This window comes from Panthera pardus, unplaced genomic scaffold (genome assembly GCF_024362965.1).
Source record: "Panthera pardus isolate Hobbes unplaced genomic scaffold, ASM2436296v1 HiC_scaffold_8, whole genome shotgun sequence".
In the NCBI taxonomy this organism is placed as follows: domain Eukaryota; kingdom Metazoa; phylum Chordata; class Mammalia; order Carnivora; family Felidae; genus Panthera; species Panthera pardus.
The window spans coordinates 120,771,212-120,791,582 of NW_026527013.1; the positions used below are offsets into that span (position 1 = coordinate 120,771,212).

General features: G+C 44.9%; 1 protein-coding gene across 1 annotated transcript in view; it reads left to right on the forward strand.

Moving 5' to 3' along the window:
* Positions 1-20,371, forward strand: part of WIPF3 (WAS/WASL interacting protein family member 3) — a 79,473-nt gene that overhangs the window by 12,456 nt on the left and 46,646 nt on the right. Inside the window, 1 exon segment of the mRNA XM_053896831.1 lies at positions 5,563-5,713. Coding sequence (XP_053752806.1) covers positions 5,621-5,713 — 93 coding nt within the window. The 5' untranslated portion in view covers positions 5,563-5,620.

Genomic DNA, 20,371 nt, shown 5'->3' on the forward strand with positions numbered 1-20,371 from the left:
CACTCCCCAGCCCTCACGTACCCTACTCCACCTTTTATTGTAGCTCTTGGTGGCGAAGGAGGTGGTGATAGTGTGATGATAAGTACAGTTTCCAGTTACACGTCTGCTGTGTGTCACGGCCTCCCTGATGTTCTTCAGGTACCGTCTTTTAGTCCTGATAACGAACTAAGAGTTAAGCATTAGAATTGTTTCACAGATCAAAAAAATGAGACCCCCCCCCCCCCCCGAGGCTAAGTGACTTGGCCAGGGGCCACACAGCTGGGAAAAGCAGAGGCATGAGTAGGGCCCGGTCTGTCCGACTCTCAGAGCCGCACGGTCCCCTGTGCTCAGGGGTCTCATGTGGACGTGGCATCAGTCGTTGCCTGGACACCCTCTAACACTCGCTGCTTGAACATCTAACCCGCATCCCAACGCTATTTTCTAGAGTTATTTTGTGAGTTGGGAGGAAATATCAAGGCCTTTCAGAATCCGGCTTTTTTTTTTTTTTTTTTTTTTTTTTTTTTTTTTTTTTTTTTTTTTTACCCTAGACACTTTTTAATACATTACAGAGCAAAATAACAGTTTTAAATGTGTCGGAAGAGCACAAAGCTTCAAAGAGCTCATGGGAACAGCCTGTGACTTCCTGGAGCTCTGCATTCTTCACTGTCAGATTTTAACAACTACTTTTCTAGATAATTACTTAATTATTTTATCTGTCAGGAAAAAGCCTTCACAGCCATCAAGTACCGCATGTAAAAATACCCTTTAATCCTCAAGTTTGAAAAAAATCACGCCGGCGATTTCAGCGAGCCGGAAGCCCCGTGGCACCTACTTACGCTCAGATCTCTCAGGATAAAGCTAATGGACGGCAAGCGGTGTTCAGGTTCAGGGAGAGCAAGTGGGAGAATTATACTTCCCTGTATCTGGTCCTTTCCACTTGAGGGTCTCAGAAATATTTAAAAACCTTTGCTAACTGGAAACAGAGAAGTCCTATGACCTGAATTATGCCAAGTTACTGAAACAAAGAAATGAGGTCTTGGATCCCAGAGGCTAGAGCGTTAACTCATCTCTGAAATTCACCAGAAACGAAGTAATGTGTCTGAGTCAAAATCCAGTTCTCCACCGTAGGAAATGCCAGCGTCCCCCACAGAGTCGTTGAGGGCATTAAACAGAACGGTGTATTATAAGTACCTACTACGGTGCTGAGCACATACAGGGGGCTCAAAAAGTTACAGCCAATCCTTATTACTCACAGATTCCATAGTTTGCTAACCAACCCCAAAGTCAGTATTCACAGGCACTTCCATGGTTGTTCAAGGACACGCACAGAGTAGGGGAAAATCTTGAGTCGCCCCGTGCACGGATGTCTGTTCCCAGCTGAGGTTGAACGAGGCAGCCCTCTGTATTCTTGTTCCAGCTGTCCTACTGTAAACAGGCGTTCTTTCCACATTCTCTGTAGTCCCATGTTTTTCAAATTTTTGTGCTTATTGCTGGTGAGTCTGTCTTTTTTTAAAAATTTTTTAATGTTTATTTTTGAGAGAGAGAGAGAGAGAGATGGGGAAGGGGCAGAGAGAGAGAGGGAGACACGGAATCCAAAGCAGGCTCCAGGCTCCGAGTTGTCAGCACAGAGCCTGATGTGGGGCTCGAACTCACAAGCTGTGAGATCATGACCTGAGCTGAAGTTGGACGCTTAACCAACTGAGTGTCCGGGTGCCCCTGGTCTGCTGTTTTAAATGTCCCCTCTGGCATATAATGCTGAAGTGCTGTCTAGTGTCCTTGAGCACAAAAAGGCTGTGATGTACCTTATGGGGAAAATGTGTGTTAGATAACCTTCATTCAGGCACGAGTTATAATGCTGTTGGCATGAGTTCAAGTTAATGTACCAACAATATATATTAAATTAGATGTCTTTAAGCAGAAACACTCATAAAACAAGATTACATATTAATGAATTGACAAAAATCTTGTGACTGGATGTCCAGAGGGGTCCAATCCTATGTTTCTGCTAAGAGCAGAGGTTCAGTATTTGCTAACTCAGTGCTTATGGCAACTTCAAGAATATAACTACCACAAATAATGGGAATTGGCTATATTCTATTAGGTTCCTATGTTAGGTAGCTTAAAAATTAATGGCTATAATAGATTAACTCCAAACCCTCCATGACTTAACACAGTAGAAGTCCATTTTTCATTTATGTAAAATCCAGTCAAGTGTTTGGCACATGGCCTTAAAGAGGGGAGTCAGGAACCCAGATTCCTTATATCTTGTGGCTGTGCCCACACATAGGACCTTTGCTTGCAGCCAGTGGTTGGAGGAAGAGAGGAAAGCTGTGGGTAGAAGGTCTTTATGAGCCAGCTACAAGTGGAGCCCATCACATCTGCCTTCGTTCTCTTGGCCACAGCTCAGTCACATGGTGACATCTAACTTCAGAGGAGGCTGGAAAATATAATCTAGCTTCGTGCCGATCGGTTACATGAATAGTTTTGCCACAGTTCTCCTTAATTATTTCCTATGGTCATTTTTCCTTAGATAAATGACAAAACCTTTATGTAAGTGACATTGAAGCTCCTTTTTTTAAATGTTTGTTTGTTTAGAGGGAGAGAGACATAGAGAGTGAACAGGGGAGGGGCAGAGAGAGAAAGAGAGAAGCCACACTGTCAGCACAGAGCACACCACAGGGCTCGAACCCACATGCTGTGAGATCATGACCTGAGCCGAAACCAAGAGTTGGACGCTTAGCCAACTGAGCCACCCAGGCGCCCCGACACTTAAGTTTCTGAAGTTGCTTTTCTAATCCCTTTTCAGTTCTTCACCAAAGGAAGCAGGTCTTTCTCCTCTCATCTGTTCTGCTTAAGAGATGTAAGCCTCACATAATGAGACCTCTAGATTTTCTCTTGCTCTAGAATAGTTCAGCCAAGTCTTTAATCCCTACTGTCAATTTCGGAATGAAATTATTTTGCCACTGAATTAAGGATCATAATAAAAACGTATACCCAGGGCCTTTTATGAAAGAAATTGTTAAAATACAAATCACTGATCATTCATATTTGCTCCAGCTAAACTGTGGGCTCACATCCAACTCGCTTTAGCATTCAGCCAGTAAAATGCCAGCTTCATCTGACTCTCCATTATTGTCTAGTGACAATTGACATTTTATTGTGTAATAAAATGACATGGCCACTACCTGGAAGGAGTACCAATGACCACCTGGGGTCTCTGCCCAATTTTAGTATAGTTTTACTCTCTGGACTTGGATGAGTATTTTTTTTTTTCAGTCTTTCTGTTCTTGTTTTACTGTCAAGGGAAGAAACGGTGACACATAAATTACCAGGCGTGAGTAACTTCCAGGGGAATACTTTATAAGACAATTGCGGTCTCCTACGGTGACCAGCTCACGCATCTCTTTGGAACTCTTACAAAAACTATCAAGGGTTCTTGCCACATGAAAATTGAACTTACATGTATAGCCTACACCATGTTAAATTTTGCACAGTTTTAAGGGATTCTTTTTTTTTTTTAAGTTTATTTATTTCGAGAGAAAGAGAAAGAGAGCACAAGCAGGGGAGGGACAGAGACAGAGGGAGAGAAAGAGAATCTCAGGCAGGCTCCACACTGTCTGCACAGAGCCCCACTCAGAGCCAAACCCGTGAACTGTGAAATTGTGATCTGAGCCAAAATCAAGAGTCAGGTGCCCAACTGACTGAGCCACCCAGATGCCCTTTAGGGGATTCTTAACCCTGCTGAAAACAGGGTAGTACCATATGATCCAGCAATTCCACTCCTAAGTATATGCCCAAAAGAATTGAAAGCAGAGTCTCGAGGAGATATTTGCACACCAGTGTTCACAGCAGGATTCACAGCACCCGTAAGGTGTAAACAACCCCAGTATCTATCAACAGATGAATGAGTAGACAAAATGCATACACATACAATTAAGGAAAGACATTCTGACACGTGCTTCAACACGAATGAAGCTTGAAGACGTTAAATGAAATAAGCCAGATACAAAAGGACAAATATTGTATTTGAAGTACCTAGAATAACCAAATGCACAGTAATATGCAGTAGGATAGAAGCTACCAGGGACTGGGGGGGGGGAGTTATTACCTAGGGTGTACTGTTTGGGACGATGAAAAATTCTGGGAATGATAGTGGTGTTGATTTCACAACATTGTGAATGCACGTGATGCCACTGAACTGTATACTTTAAAATTACAAAAATGACCAATTTTACACTGTATGCCTTTTACCACAATAGACAAAAAAAATCACACTGAGAAGAGGCCGGATTTAGAGCCTGGGAAGCCTGGGTTCCAATCCCAGGTCTGCCAGTTGATAGCTATGTGGGACTTCGGGCAGGCTATTTGATAGCTTTCAATGTCATTTTTCTTACCGATAAAACTGGGACTACACTACTCACCTCAGAGGCTTGTTGTGGAAATTCATGTGATTAGCTGGTCGCATAGCAGCCACAGAGGTAAAGAGAATGCGTATTAAGTAAGCAAAATCCTGTGGACTAGATTAAGAACAAAGTACCAGGTTACAGAATTGCTTCTCGCCTCTAAGAGATAAGAATATTAACATTGAATAGTACAAATGCCGCAGGAGTTTAGAGCTAAAGAAACAGGCACAGGCCTTGTTCTGGCCTTCCAGTAACCTCAGAGACAGAAGGAACACAGAAGTACCCCTGCCTAAGTCAGATGTTTATTTCTATTTCCACTTAAACTGTTGTTAGGTTCTGACATAGGTTTCCCTCATTCTTCTACATGGTGGGAATTTTATCTAGTATAGGCTTTAAGTATAGTTTATCTAGTATAGGCTTTTTTGGCGTGTCTTGATGCGGATTCTGAGACACACACAGACACACACACGCACGCAAGTGGCCCTGCTCCACAGAGAAATACACTTACTTGCAGATCAGACATCCTATAACGTTAGCTGTTTGAAACAGAACCGTATTTGCAGATCTGTGCTCCAAAGCCCTCTATGTGGCACATACCAGACTGTATAGAAACAACAACACAACAACAGAAAGAAAAGTAAGAGCTGACAGTAGAGAAGGAAGCAGGAGAATGATTAATGCACGTGGTAAGCCTGGTTCAAGGCTGGCATCATGAGCAACGTTGAGCCCGTGACATTCAGAAAGGTGACATTTCATTCCATTTGTTCTGCTTAGGAAAACTAGAGCACGTACAGAATATTTTTAAATTGCATCAGAAATGATTAAAAGTGTGATGCTAAGGAGATCGAACGCAGTTGTTTGGAAAAATCATGATGGAGTGAGGTATTGCCGTTGACATATATTCTACTGACATTGAGACATAAATAGCTAAATTCTACCAGTTTTATCACATAATTCTGTCTAAAATCTAGCTACTTCTTTTGTGTCTAGCACTTGACACAATGCCCGCCTCACGGTGGGCATTTAATATTCATAGAAAGCATGAATGAGTGAAAGAATGAATGAATGCACAAGTGAAAGAAAGAAGCCATCCATTACATGCAAGTGTCTGCGTGTCACATACTAACCTGTACATGGATAAAGACATCCGGATTCGAAACTATCTCTTTCTCCCTTTCAGGGCAGAAACCATTCTCCTGGGGACCATTCGTAAGCAAGAGACACCGACGCTGTGACATATGCCAGTGCCACCACCACCACCACCTCCTCCTCTGCCTCCACCTCCCCCACCTTTGGGGGCTCCTCCCCCTCCCCCGACACCAGCGCCCCCGGTAAGACCTGCTGTTTTGCAGTTTGTCAGTCTGGTTCACTGTTGAGTATAAGCTGCTTTGAACGCACTTGAGCAGAAGGTTTTCAGTGTTCAGAACCACCTCCCCTGTGGCAGGTGGCATTTTCGGGGCTGCCTCTGGGGGCTCTGGGGTCCGATTCCAAGCCAGCCCGGCCAGGTACTTCTCTCCCCACTCCTCCGGAACTCTCCCACTTCTGTCTCTGCGCTGTATACAAACATCTGTGTAATTTCTCTTCTGAGTCCTGCTGCGCAATACAGCTTCCCAAGACCCCCTAACTGAGGCGAAGTGCACCAGCCGATGTGGGGTGCTGCTGAGTCGGCTTCCAGTGTGCCCTTTGGGTGGTGATCACATTGCTTGGGCTTCAGTTGCCTAATTCTGGGTGCAAAGAAGAGAAGTGTCGTGCGAAATGCCACAATGAAACATAAATCTCTAAAGGAAACTTCCCTATCTACACAAGACTGAATTCAGTCCATTCCCGTTTATGTTACTGGACACTCTTTTTCGGTGTAATAGTTTGGGTTTAGAAAAAGAGGCATAGAGGACAGTTACTTCGTTTTAGAGAAAGGACTTCTCAACCTTGGCACCACTGACATTTGGGGCCAGATAATTTTTGTCGCGGAAGGCTGTCCTGTGCCTTGTAGGATATTTAGGAATATCCCTGGCCTCTACCCACTAGAGGCCAGGAGCACCCCCAGTCGTGCCAATCAAACGTGTCTCCAGACTTTGCCGTATGTTCCCTGGGGGTGCGATCATGCCCCCTCTCATCTTAGAAGAATATCAGTGCTTAATGCTGACAGTGAACCTTTTTTGGGAGGAAAACCTGGAGCACTTCTCCCCACTGAGCCTCCACTCCACGGGCCACTGCAGAAAGCCAGGTCTAGCACTGACCACGCCTCCTGTTTGCAGTGGGAAATGAAAGATACGATGCCATGGTGATGTGCACGCAGAGACAGGGCTGCCTAGGGATGATATGAACCAAGTCCGCAGAAGCCAGGAATAGACCCTCGCCTGCCATCCCCCGCCCCGGTGAGAGTGAGGGCATGCCTGGTGCCACCCCCGGGACGTTTGCTTTCCGTGCTGACCATATCTAACATGCCAGGGACGCATCCTGAAACGTGGCTCTTGCCCTTGAAGGGAGTGGAAAGAAAACACATAACGTGAATTATATCTAAAAGCTCTCCAACCAGTATAGGAAGAATAGAAGTAAGTGTTGCAGTTCCCCTGCTGAATTTGATCCCACAAGGGATGAAGGAGATGAAGTTTATAAGTGAAGGAAACATACATGGGACCGTCACGTGGCTCTTGTGTGGACTAGCCAGCACTGAGGAAGTGCCACTTTTAACAAGTTCAGATACCACAATACACAACAGTGTAAACTTAGCCAGAATAAATAAACTTATCAAGACCCATATCATTGGAGATTGGGGAAATAAGCCCTTTTAAACACTGCTGGTGACACTCCAATACTTGGGACTCAATAAACGTTGAATGAGTCTTTCTGGAACATTCTCTGGTGGGAAACCATAAAAACCTAAACGTATCATACTTTCTCCTCTGGTTATCGAGTAGTTTTGTTTTTGAGAATGACTTAAGAGTTTAACCCTAAAGGAACCATAAAGAATTTATACAAGGATGTGCACAGTAATGCTGTGTATTCTAGTGAAAAATTAGACCTTAAATGGTTTATAAGAACTAAATGAGATTTAAGTCATGCTGTTAATTAAAAATTGCATTTTGTCATAGAGTTAATTAAAAATTACATTTATAACTGTGCTTATTATGGGAAGTAGTTATGGAATGATGGGTTAGAAACAATGCACATTTTGTGTGTAATGAAATCAGCTAAATAATATGTATAAGTAACCAAGATCAAAAGAGAATTTTGAATGCATCAGAAGAGAATTTTGAATGCTGATAATTTTAAATTTCATTAGGCAGTTCTTTTTCTTTAAAGATGCTTAAGTTCATAATAAAAATAATGCTACATTTGGTTAATTTTTTGCATTCCCTCCTCCATTCCTAATTTTTTTGAGGAGGAAAATAACCATGTAAATTTTAATAATTTTTTATAATCACATCTTTCTACAATCTGGAAAAAATATACCCAATGAATATTAAAGGGAAAGAATTAACATCCTTAGTATATAAAGATCTCTTACAAATCAATATGGAAAGGATAAGTAGAAAAATGGACACAAGATATGACCAGGTGGAAGAAATACAAATATTCTAACCTCACTACAATTGAATAAACGCAATTTAAAATAAGAAGAAACTTATTTAAACAATTTAAAATAAGCCCCAACACGGGGCTCAAACCCACAAACCACGAGATCATGACCTGAGCCAAAGTCAGACACTTAACCAACTGAGCCACCCAGGTGCCCTAGTGATGATACTTTTTAAATGTTGGCTCAGGGGCACCTGGGTGGCTCAGTCGGTTGAGCGTCCGACTTCGGCTCAGGTCACGATCTCGCGGTCTGTGAGTTCGAGCCCCGCGTCGGGCTCTGTGCTGACTGCTCAGAGCCTGGAGCTTGTTTCCGATTCTGTGTCTCCCTCTCTCTCTGCCCCTCCCCCGTTCATGCTTTGTCTCTCTCTGTCTCAAAAATAAATAAACGTTAAAAAAAAAAATTTTTTTTTTAAATGTTGGCTCAAATATCAGGAACCAAGCACTTATAATTTTTAATGGGAACAAAAATTGATATAATTCCTTAAAACACAATTTGTTAATATAGATCAAAACCCTTTACAAAATGGCTATATTCTATGATACAGTTTCACTTCAAGTAATTCTCCTTCAGAAACGAATCATAGATGTACGAAATATTTAGCTATAGGATATAAATGAAAACATGACTTGTAATAGCAACCAAAAAAGAAAGAAAAGAAACAATCTAAAATTTTAATACCAGGCAAGTTCATTAAAACCTGATTATGCAATCCACAAAATACTAGGCGGCCATTTAAAGTCATATCAAAATTATTTTGTAACTTCCAGTGTAATGATTGACTCAGGCAAGGATCATCCATGAAAGCTAAAAACACCTCGTGAAACGTTTTGGGGGAATACAACGTGCATAGGATCCCAAGGATCACCCAGATTACTTCTAATTACAAAGGGGGAAATGTACTTTTAAAATGGTAAACTTAGCATCGCCTACAATGGAATGATCTTATGTCACTAGCCTTTTGCAGTCATGCGACAAGAAATGCATAGCATCGCCCTGTAAAAATCACCTGCCAAAAATGTACTCTGAGCAAGCAATTACACACACATCCGGATGTGGGATCTTCTCCAGTAGAGGTTGGCAAACAAGAACGGAACCTACGGTCCGGTTTTTGTACAGCCCGTGAGCTAAGTAAGAATGGCTTTCACTTCTTCAGATGGTTGCAAAAAACCCAAAGAAAAATATTTCATGACACATGAAAATTATGTGAAATTCACATTTCAGCTCATAAAGGTTTATTGGACTGCAGGCATGCTCTTTTGTTTATGTTGTCTGTGGCTGCTTTCATGCTACAGTGGCAAAACACCAATGAAATAACTTGTTATTCCCCCCGGAATGATTTTATTTTCTCATTCATCAGACTGTAGTTTTGAAATTACACTCCATTATTATTATTATTATTATTATTATTACTATTATTATTACATTTTGAACTTCGTCAGTAAAAATGTTGTGGAAATTTTGTTCTCTTTTTTTGGTTGTATTTTACTTACGTAACACCGATGATTTTGCCTCTTGGCCCACAATGCCTAAAATATTTACTCTCTGGCCCTTTACAGAAAAAGCTTGCCAACACCTGTCCTACAAGCCAGCTGGCTTCATTCAGCCTTCTTTTGGTCACCTGCAGCCAATGATCTTGATACACTTGCACTGGATCTTGTCCCTCCCCTGTGCCACTTTGCAAGGACTTCCCGTCCCTCTCTTAACTGTTGCCCATCCCATCTCTCAGACCTCTGCTGTGCCCCTCCTGCCATGTCTCCTACTTTAGGATCTCAGCGTTGCTCTTCCTTTTGCCTGGAAAGATCTTTCTGTGCATCTCAGCTCAGATGTCACTTCCATGGAGCACCATTTCCTCACACCCACGGTGGCATTTGTAACCTACTTTGAACCCCTCCTTCATAGCAGTTATCAGTTTTTAATTTTGTTTCTATTTGACTGGGGGCCACATTGTATGTTTTGTGTGGTCCTTTAGTTCTGTGTGCCTGGCTCATAAACAGGCACTCTGCTCATTGAATGAATGAGTGAATATATATGTATGCATGAATTAATATCTGCATGGAAGGGTTGAGAAAGGGAGGTAAATGTCTTCCTAACCGGTGGTCAGGACTTTAAACATACATACTCATGGAGAAACGTGGCAGGTTGTTCTAGATGTAACCTTTGCAAGGACCGAGGGCATTTTGTGTGTTTTGTGGGATCCCCTGTCATGGAAAGCGTCCTGTCAAGCTTCAGCTTAGCTCTGGAAGATCTGGGGATCAAACCAGGGCCAAAAACTTTTTGGTTTCTTCCTCCCACCTCTCACCTCTTCCCTTCCTGTCCCTCCATCCTTGTCTCCTCTTCTTGGGTGACGTGCAGCTTTTCTTTTTCCAAAAACATGAGCGTGGAACCAGGAAGAGGGCAGATGGGACTTGCTAAAGTTTTGGAGCAAGCTTTAATTAAAAGCCAGACAGTCTTCACCATCTTGTTTCCCTTCTTTTCTTGCCCCATAATCCTGTCTTTTGTCTTATCCCTTTAAAATCCAGTAACAATATCAAAATTGCCTGCCTGGTGTATTGGTCCACTTACAATGAAATTATTATTGTTTCTTTGGTTACAGGATGTAACTTTAAAAATCTGAAGAAAATATGATGGATTTGATTTTTGAAAATGCAGTAGACTTTTACTGAACTTTTGTTTTCAAATCTACTACGACCCTTTTGTAGTGTCCAATATGAGAGAATAAACTCCTTGAGGGCCTATGGTTTTTTTGTTTTCTTGCCATAATCACATTACACTGTCTACTCAAGAGGAAGGAAATATATATGTCTCTGACCAACTGATAAACTGTTTAGAGTTGGGTTGGCCAAGGGAAAGCCTGATGGTAGGGTCATGGCCACAGCATGTGTTTATTTAAGAAGCAGGTTTGTAAATTCTTGCAGCATTATTTTTTAATGTTGCTCTTCAAGCTTAAACATCTTTTTTTTTTTAATTTTTTTTAACGTTTATTTATTTTTGAGACAGAGAGAGACAGAGCATGAACGGGGGGAGGGCCAGAGAGAGAGGGAGACACAGAATCTGAAGCAGGCTCCAGGCTCTGAGCTGTCAGCACGGAGCCCGATGCGGGGCTTGAACTCACGGAGCCCGAGATCATGACCTGAGCCAAAGTCGGATGCTTAACCGACTGAGCCACCCAGGCGCCCCTCAAGCTTAAACATCTTAAGGAAAAAACAATTCCCCAAGAACTTGTATCTTATTATTTCAAAACAAAGGGGAAACTGGCTTGATAATCATTTATTTACAACGAAAAGCAAAACTCTAAGTAAGAAAACATCATGGTGCCATATATTTCTGCCTGTCCGTTCTGGAGATAGCACTTACTAAAATGCTTCAGGGAAATTACAGTGAGAAGCATCTTGTGGCCCCGCGCTTTTCTGTCCCTCCTTACCATTTGCAGAGTCTTTGTTGGCATTCGGGAAACCCTGCGTTATTTTTTTCTCCTTGCAGTCTAAGGATTGCATGATTCACAGGCAAGGGGGACTTTCCAGCGTCAGGAAATATCAGCTGTGGCTTACATTGGGAGGTTTTTCCCACCATCTCTAGGATGCAGGAGCTCACGTGGTATAGAAAAACATGTCAATCTAAGAAAGAAAACGTGGAAAATGGAGTGGTATCTGAAGTCCCATGAAAGCCTTTTTCAGAGTTTTGTGTTTGCTGTGGCTAAAAACAATGCAGAGTTGAGGGGTGCTAGGCGGAAGGGGGGCTTAGTAGAATTGCATATTACCCTATATTCTGGAAAAGGTCATTTGCATGTCTGCTGGTGTATTTGGAATAATGAGAGGTTAAAAAAAAATTCTTAAACACTGTCACTCCGATTCTCATGACGCTCTGACACTTTGATTAGTGTTGCTAATAAGGGATTGAGAACACTTAACCCTGAATTCACAGTGACCGCTGGGACAAGGAGAAGGCGTTTGCATTAGGCCAAGCTATTAGGAGAGTATTAAATTGACGTGTGGACTCTGCTTCACACGTTGCAAAACTACACCTTTGTCTTCAAGTAATTTTAAAAACTTGATTCTCCCTCTCGTGCCCATTTGCACCCACAAGGAGTAGCACTGCTCCAGTGAAAGCGGAGAGCCTGTCTTTGCAACAGATCTACTTGGTGTGTGAGCGAGAGAGGTGTGGCAGGACCTGCCAGTTATCCTTCCAAAGGGCCATTCTGGGCGGTATTTAAATGTGTTTCTTGTTTCTGCAGCTGTGAGGTGGGAGGGGTGGCAGGAACAAAAAGGAAAAGGCTTGCAGGGGTGTGCTGGAGGCCAGGATTATGCACTAATAATGCCTGGGACTTGGCCAGAGAGCCTGCAAGCTCTCGTGAAAGGCTTTTATCAAATTTCATAGGAGCCCAGGAGCGTAAGTCACTCTCCTGCAGCACCTGAGCTGAGGGCTAAGGCAGGAAGGTGCCATGGGAGTGTGAGGCCAAAGGGCCACTCGTGAAAGCCTCAGCCGTCTCTGTAGCCATCCCTAACCAGAGATCCATTTTATACCCCAATCTGCTGGCCCTTTGCCTTTGAAAGCTTTTTAAACTACAGCGTAACTAACAATTCCTAAAAAGCTGCAAGTGACCCATCATATGTACCCTGTCGTACTTAGGAGCGCCACTGTGGTTTGGAGCCTGGGATCTTTGGGGGTGGGGGGTGGACCCCCTTCCCCCAAACTGCTCCTTCCTTTCTTGCCGTAAAAGGAGAACACTACCAGTGTCAGGTTATCGCTGGCAGTTAGAGATCCAGCCCAGACACACTAGAGAAAACTGTAGGAGGGGAGACGGTGCTGGGACCCGCCAGCACATCTCTGCATTCGGGTGTTGACGACCGGTAAAAGTCACATTTTCTGGAACGTTTAATGAAAAGACAGGTAGCATGGCGTGAAAAAAGCAGGCTACCTATAGGTAGTGTGGTCCCAACTATACAAAACAAGACGAAACTGTGTAGGTAGATGCTCACTCATGGTCTCATGGCTCGAGGTCTCTGCTGCTCGCAACACTGGGCACACAGTGGGGACTGAGCTCTGTGACCGCAGACTGTGCCCTTAACCTTGACCAAGCCATTATGCCAATTTGTGGAGCTTTCGCTGCACAGACTTACCCACTCTCTGCCTCTGAGGAGCCTAGAGCCTGAATCCGGAGAAGTCCGGTCTTGTCATTGATCACTGCTCCGTCATGGTAGGACTGAGTGTGCAATTGGTTGTTCCCAGAGCAGAAACTTTGTGCCTTGAGTTGCTGCCTCATTATGTGCTTCCTGCATATGGGATCCTTGAGATCTCATCTTTTTTAAATTTTTTTTTAACATTTATTTATTTTTGAGACAGAGAGAGACAGAGCATGAACGGGGGAGGGTCAGAGAGAGAGGGAGACACAGAATCTGAAACAAGCTCCAGGCTCTGAGCAGTCAGCACAGAGCCCGACGCGGGGCTCGAACTCACAGACCGCGAGATTGTGACCTGAGCCGAAGTCGGACGCTTAACCGACTGAGCCACCCAGGCGCCCCTGAGATCTCATCTTTAAAGAGCCCCGTGTCCTCTAAATTAGTCACCTTTCATCCTAAGCTTGCTTCTCTGAGCATCAGGCACTGAACGTGTCCTGCTAGTGTTTTGAGATCTCTCTAGAACAGACAAGTTCAGAACTGAAAGGATCACGGGGCCGGTGAGCAGTTAGTGAGTGGCCCTGAGACCGTGCCTAGTACTGACCTAGGCACATAGTAGGCACTTAATACCTAGCCTTACTTCCCGAACTAGTGAGTTTTGCGAAAATACAACTTGCAAGGCAAACCCGCTGGGAGCTAACCAGCCAGCACTTTATGTCTTATACCTGCATAAGTCTCGAAAGCCAGAACACGTTCTCTGTTGTGTCAGAACAGCCTCAACACATTCAAATTTCAGTAAGAATGTTTTATAAGGCGAATGCAGTTCTAGCAGAAGTAACACATTTAGGGATAGCAAAAGTTAACACCCAGTTATTATTTTAAAAGCCATAAAAGCTCTACCCGTTCCAGTTTGTTACTCTTTTCAAAGAGAATAGACCTTGCTCCTTTCCTTTACATAAACACATTTCAAAACTCCAGGAAGGCAACACGATGTACCAGTTTTGGACATGGGAGCCGTAGATTTCCATTTTAATAAGGTCTGTTCACAATACAGGAGTTGGAATGCGTTTTCAGGCTGGCGAAGGCAGGATTGCACCTGCTCCGTGTACAGTACTTAAAACATAAAGGTGTAAAAACATGTTTGTGCTCTCCATCGTCCGTTCAGCCCTCGCTGGGCCGAGCCATCAGGGTCAGCAGGGATCATGCAGTGATGCAGTGTGGTGTGTTAAAAATAAATGAATTAATTCAATAAATAAAATGAAAACATGTGGGCTTTAGAATTGTGCAGATTGGAAACTGAACCCCTGCTGTGCCACTTGCTAGCTATATGATGTCGAGCAAATTCCTTAGTAACTCCGAGCCTCACCTTTCTCTCTGTAAATGGGAATAATAATACGACTTCGTAAGGCACACTGCCCATAGAGTGGTAAATATGTGTAGAATGCACAAATCATGGGGCTATTATGAGGATCCAAGTAAAATACTGATAGAAGCTGTTGCTTATCCAGTGCCTGCTTAGTCAATGGTAGCTGCTATTATTTCAGGGACCAGGAAACAGCTGGGCACGTAACCAGATCTGGGACTGGGAAGTTGAGGGCAAGGGTCCCTGTGGCCAGTGTGGAGCAGGCGGTCACACCCCAGAAGTCAAGATCAAGGTTGGAAGCCTGAGTTTTTCTTTAAAGTGGGGAGTTAGGCCAGTGGTCGGAAAATAGTCCAAAAACACAGGGCAGAGTTCACCACGTCCAGGTTCTCAGGGGCTCCAACTCCCGTGTGCCGGTATCTGCTCGTGTAGCACGATTCCAAGGAGGTGAATGGTTGGCCTCCTCTCCTCTCTCGTGCCTCCCACGGAGCTGAGTGGCCTGTGACCAGGGGTGTAGCAGGAAATACCTGAAATCGGCAACAGAGCCCTCAGCCATGCAACCGGGGAGGAGGAATAAGTGGAGATGTGGCTCGTCCTTTAGGACGATCCCGTGGAATGGAAGCCGGGTCCAGATATTTCCAACGTGTAGAGGAGGCTTTGTTTTCTCAGCTGCTGTTTGGTTTGTCGGTTTACAAGCAGCTGGGCAGTAGCAGACCAAGAGGCTGCCTGGGGGAAGGCACACATTTCCCTGGAAGGTTTCACGGTGATGCTCGTGCAAGAATTCCAGCGCAGCTGGGGCGCCTGGGTGGCTCAGTCAGTTAAGCGTCTGACTTCGGCTCAGGTCACGATCTCGCGGTCCGTGAGTTCGAGCCCCGAGTCAGGCTCTGGGCTGATGGCTCAGAGCCTGGAGCCTGCTTCCGGTTCTGTGTCTCCCTCTCTCTCTGCCCCTCGCCCGTTCATGCTCTGTCTCTCTCTGTCTCAAAAATAAATAAACGTTAAAAAAAAAAATTTTTTTTTTAAATAAAAAAATAAAAAAAAAAAAAGAATTCCAGCACAGCTGGCTGGCTCTGGACCCCTATCTAAAGAAAGATGTTCTCTGGGCCTTGTGACAGCTCCGGGAGGCTGTGATTCAGACGTTATGGTGTGGTCTCTCTCTGCCTGGCCCAGACTTTCATTTAAAACTCTACCGGCCAGGGGGAATTTGAACACTGATGGGATACTGGTTGATATAAAGAAATTCTATGCCATGGAAGCATAGAACGTCTGCTTAAAATTCTCTGTGTTGCCTCCTCCCCACCATGTAATCTGGCTCCTGTTTTTCTGGGGTTAATGTCACAGTTTTAGTGCCACCTCCCTACAGCAGATCTGCTGTCTCTATTCATTGGGTCACAGAATGGCTTGTTTTTTCCCTCCTAAGGCTGATCCCTGATTCCAGTGACTCTGAAGGGGAATGTCGGAGAAGCTGTGAGGCTGGCCATCACGATATCCCTTGCTACTTTTTATGTAAATAAGCCTTGAGGCCTAGTGCGGACGCCAGATAACAAACAGTGGTTTGTAAAACTGTTGCCTTTACCGTCCTGTGCCCAGGGACAAGGACGCCTAGCACTAGCTGGTGTTTTCTGCTCCGAGCACGGAGGACATTGTGGGAATTACTAAGGCAGAACTTTCCCAGCCGGCAACCCTTCTCAGCACCAAGGTCACCCCACCCAGATATGGAAGAATTTTCACCTTCGACATTGTCTCCTCTCTGACTGCATGCCTCTTGTGATTGTGTTGCGGAAGGATTCCGGAGGCGGGTGAGGGAAGAGGTACTTTAAAACCAACTCTGAGGCAAAAACTTTGGCCCTCGAGGTAGCTTAGAAAATATGTTATAGCATAAACAAAACAAAACAAAACCTTGTGGGTTCGGGAGCAGGTGAACAGCGCATCTCAAGAAGTCAGATCGCAGGCATCCAGGGACTTCTTTAAATCTCACAACTGGGACGCCTGGTTGTGCCCCAGTCACTGGTTGTGATTTCGGCTCTTGATTTTGACTCTTGATTTGGCTCAGGTCGTGATCTAACCGTTTATTGGGCAGGAGCCCATGCTGCACTGACAGCACAGAGCCTGCTGTGGATCTTCTCTCTCCTTCTCTCTCTGCCCCTCCCCTACCTGTGCTCATGCTCTCTCCCTCTCTGTCTCTCAAGGAAAATAAATAAACTTTAAAAAATAAAAATAAAAAAGTAAAACCCACAACTGTGAAATATAGACATCTGCCCTTTTGGCCATGCAGACTCAAATTTTTTAGAAACTACCATTGGTTCCACTGGAGGAAGAAAAAGTACAATCATGCTGGGGGTCAGATCTGCGACAGGAATAGAGAGCCCAGCTGCCCCTCGAGGCTTTGTCACACAGGACAAAAATGGCCCAGTAAAACCCATTCCTTTGGCTCAGGGGGCCTTTGTGCAAACACAGACCAGGACTGGTAGGTGAGTTACTTTTTTTTTTTTTTTTGGCCATTAATCCATAACTATTGCTTAAAAATATGCACCAAAAGCCCTTATCGTATCCAAAGGAAGGATTTTTAAAACCTAAGGGAAAGCTAAGGGAAAAAGCCTCACTGGAAATGTGACGTGTCCTTGCTCACTTCCTCAAAGGCCACCATGGAGATTTGCACCCACCGAGGGGAGCATGCACCCTTCCTTCCCCCGTTTCGAGCAACTGCAGAAAGCTAGGGTCAGTATGGGTACAAGCAGAGACTCACCACCAATGGTAATGGTTGTTCCCAGGGGGCAGAGAGCACTGTGCCTGCTGCACACAGGTTACCACCACTCCCGACAGCCTGGCTTAGAGCACGGCCTCACCGGCTTGCACACTCGTCTCTCCGTGAGTACAGTAAACCCTCCTGCATCGGTTCGGCTATTGCCAGGCCCTGTTGTCAGTTGCACTCACTTTAGGGGCTTTGGGTCCAGGGGCCTTCTGTCTCTGTGCCAGGAAAGGCTGCCCTCAGGAGGATCCTGAGAGTGGGGGTCAGGAGACAGAGATTGATAATCTTCCTTTCCCCCCGGGGCCCGACAGAGCAAGATGTGAGGGTCATTTCCTTGTGTCCAAGATTTTCTCTTTGGCACACTGGTTTTCCCGTTTCCATTCCAGTAATTTCTAAGCAGCATGCAAACTCACACATCAGTTCCTCTTTCCCTCTTTGGAGATGTCACTTTAGCTCAACCTCCCCTTCCTTATTTTGACCAAATACTTCATGGAATCCTGACCCTCACCTGGGCAAAACCATGACTGCTTCTCCTCACCAGGGCCATACAAAACCACCTCCTCCCTCCATTGATTTTACGTGAACGTGAACAATATGATTTTGTGTTCGAGGCGCATAAATATTCCATTAGTAACAGCGCCAGACTTGGCCTGTTTGGCTTGGATAAGAGTAGTGGTCAAGTGACTGACGTGGAAGGCTTGGCGAACTTTCTGAAATTCAATGGTGTTCCTTCCTGCTGCGCTTTGGCACAGAGAAGTGGGTTGGTGAGACCAGCCACGTGTCCGTGCCGGTTGGGCTGGCCCCGAGCAGGAGTTTCAGGAGCCCAGCTTCCCGCTCATCTGCTTCACCCGTGTCCTCTGTGTGACCTGGGGAGTCCCTGCCCTTCACCCTCTCAGGCCGCACAATGGGGACCGTCCTCTAGGGGAGAGGCAGGGGGTCGCTGTTGATTTTATGTCATTTGGCTTTGTCAAGGACTTGCTTCATTTTGTTTTAATTGTTGCTAGGTAATGCCTAAAGAGTAAAGCTATTCTAAATTTTGAAACATTTGTAGGGGCGCCTGGGTGGCTCAGTCGGGTAAGCAGCCGACTCTTGATTTCCGCTCAGGTCATGATCTTGTGGTTAGTGAGTTCGAGTCCCACATAGGGCTCTGTGCTGACAGTGCAGGGTCTGCTTGGGTTTTTGTCTCTCACTCTACTCCTCCCCAGCTTGTACGATAGATAGATAGATAGATAGATAGATAGATAGATAGATGTTTAAACATTGTCTTCAAAGACTGGATTCTCAAGTGCAAAATGGGAAGAGGGTGAGCAAGGAGAGAAAAGTATCCTAGGGAGGATTTGAGGAACCAATGAGATTTTATTTGAAAACTCTAAACTCACACAAAAAGCACACTCTCCCTTGGTTTAGCTTTTAGGTGAAATGAACAGCTGTATTAGGATACACTATTCTGGAATGTTACTCTAAATTTTTTTTTTAATGTTTATTTTTGAGAGAGAGAGAGACAGACAGAGAGAGAGAGAGAGAGAGAGAACGTGGGGTAGGGGAGGGGCAGAGAGAGGAAGACACAGAATCCGAAGCAGGCTCCAGGCTCTGAGTGGTCAGCACAGAGCCCGACGCAGGGCTCAAACTCACAAACTGTGAAATCATGACCTGAGCTGAAGTCAGATGCTTAACCGACTGAGCCACCCAGGCACCCCTGGAATGTTACTTTAAGGCCTTGACCCCAGGAGAACCAAGACCAGCAAGAATCACCCAAGCACCCAGTTCCTTAATTCTTCTGCGTTGACATCCAGAGCACTACTAACCTGCAGGACCCCTCTGACCTGCTGTAACTTCTTGTATGTCGTCCCCTCCCTGGTGGCAGACCCCCTTGCCCTCTTCATTGGAGGAATCAGTGTATTTTGCCAAACCTCTGTGTCTGTTTGCTACCAGATATTGTTGCCTCCTGCCCCGAACTTGGAGCTTTTGCCACAGACCCACGGTGATGGCTGAGTTACAGGTTTTGAGGACAAGTTTGGGAAAAAACGGGTGTGCATCCAAAATCATCTGCCATGGACATTTTTCCATGGCAATTATAATAGTACCTTTGGATTATTATTGAAAATAGCAATCCTCTAATATATTACTGTAAACAGCTTGACAATTTCACAACTTCCCATAGAGCCTCATTGGATCTTTCCTTATCCTCTGTGAGAAAGAAAAGAGCTTTATCTAATGTGGGTTCCCCTCAAAGTAGACTTGGAGGAAAGGGTCTCTAGGTAGTGTATTTGAGAGGTGATGCCTAGAAGCCCTGGCAAGGGAACGAGGAAGCAAAACAGAGGAGAGAGGAAAGCAGGTGAATGGTGTGTGGGAAAGTGGGGTGTCATCCTGCAGGGGACCCCTGAGAGACTCTAGAATCTGCCTGGATTGTGCTACTGACGGGCGAGGGGCTAGGGCTTTATCCACCGACCCTCGTCACCCTTGTCACCGTGGAGTGCACGCCCCTGAGGGGAATCCCTCTGACAGAGACCCACAAGCAGTTAGCATGTCGGGGCGCTGTCTGGTGTCAGCTTCCGGGCGAGGCAGAGCAGACAGGTGATGAGACCCAGCAGCATCTACTGGAATCATCGCCAATTCATGGCGGACGAACGGCGGTCCAGAGAGATTAAGTACTTGCTCAGAGTCGCACAAAGGGTGGAGTCTTTGCACTTCGTCACCTGCATGCTGTCCCTTGTACCGGCTGGCCTCCAGGGCTGCAGTTATGGCAGAGATGGCTGGGACATGCCCTCCAAGCCCAAGACAGCCAGTGTTAGGAGGCCGGAGAGCAGGACTAGCAGAATTTTTTCTCTGATGTGCTTCCCCCATTTGCATTTCCACAGGGATCTTTGCCCGACTAGTGTAGCTCCTTCTTTAGAGGTAACACAGCAAAGTGATGGAGATTTCCGAGCCAGCCTTCCTGTGTTTCTATCCTGGAAATTTAGTGGCCTTGGGCAAACTATTTAAACTTTCTGTGCCTTAGTTTTGTTCTCTATTTAAGTACTACCTGCTTCATAATGGCTGATGCAAAGACTGAATGAATTAATACATGTAAAGTGCTTAGCAGGGAATAACAGCCATAAAAGTGTTAGATGGTGTTGTTATGGTGCATACAGACGGTCTTTTTCCTTTCACTGGCTTTAGAATTCATGCGAACTCATTATGAAACGAAAG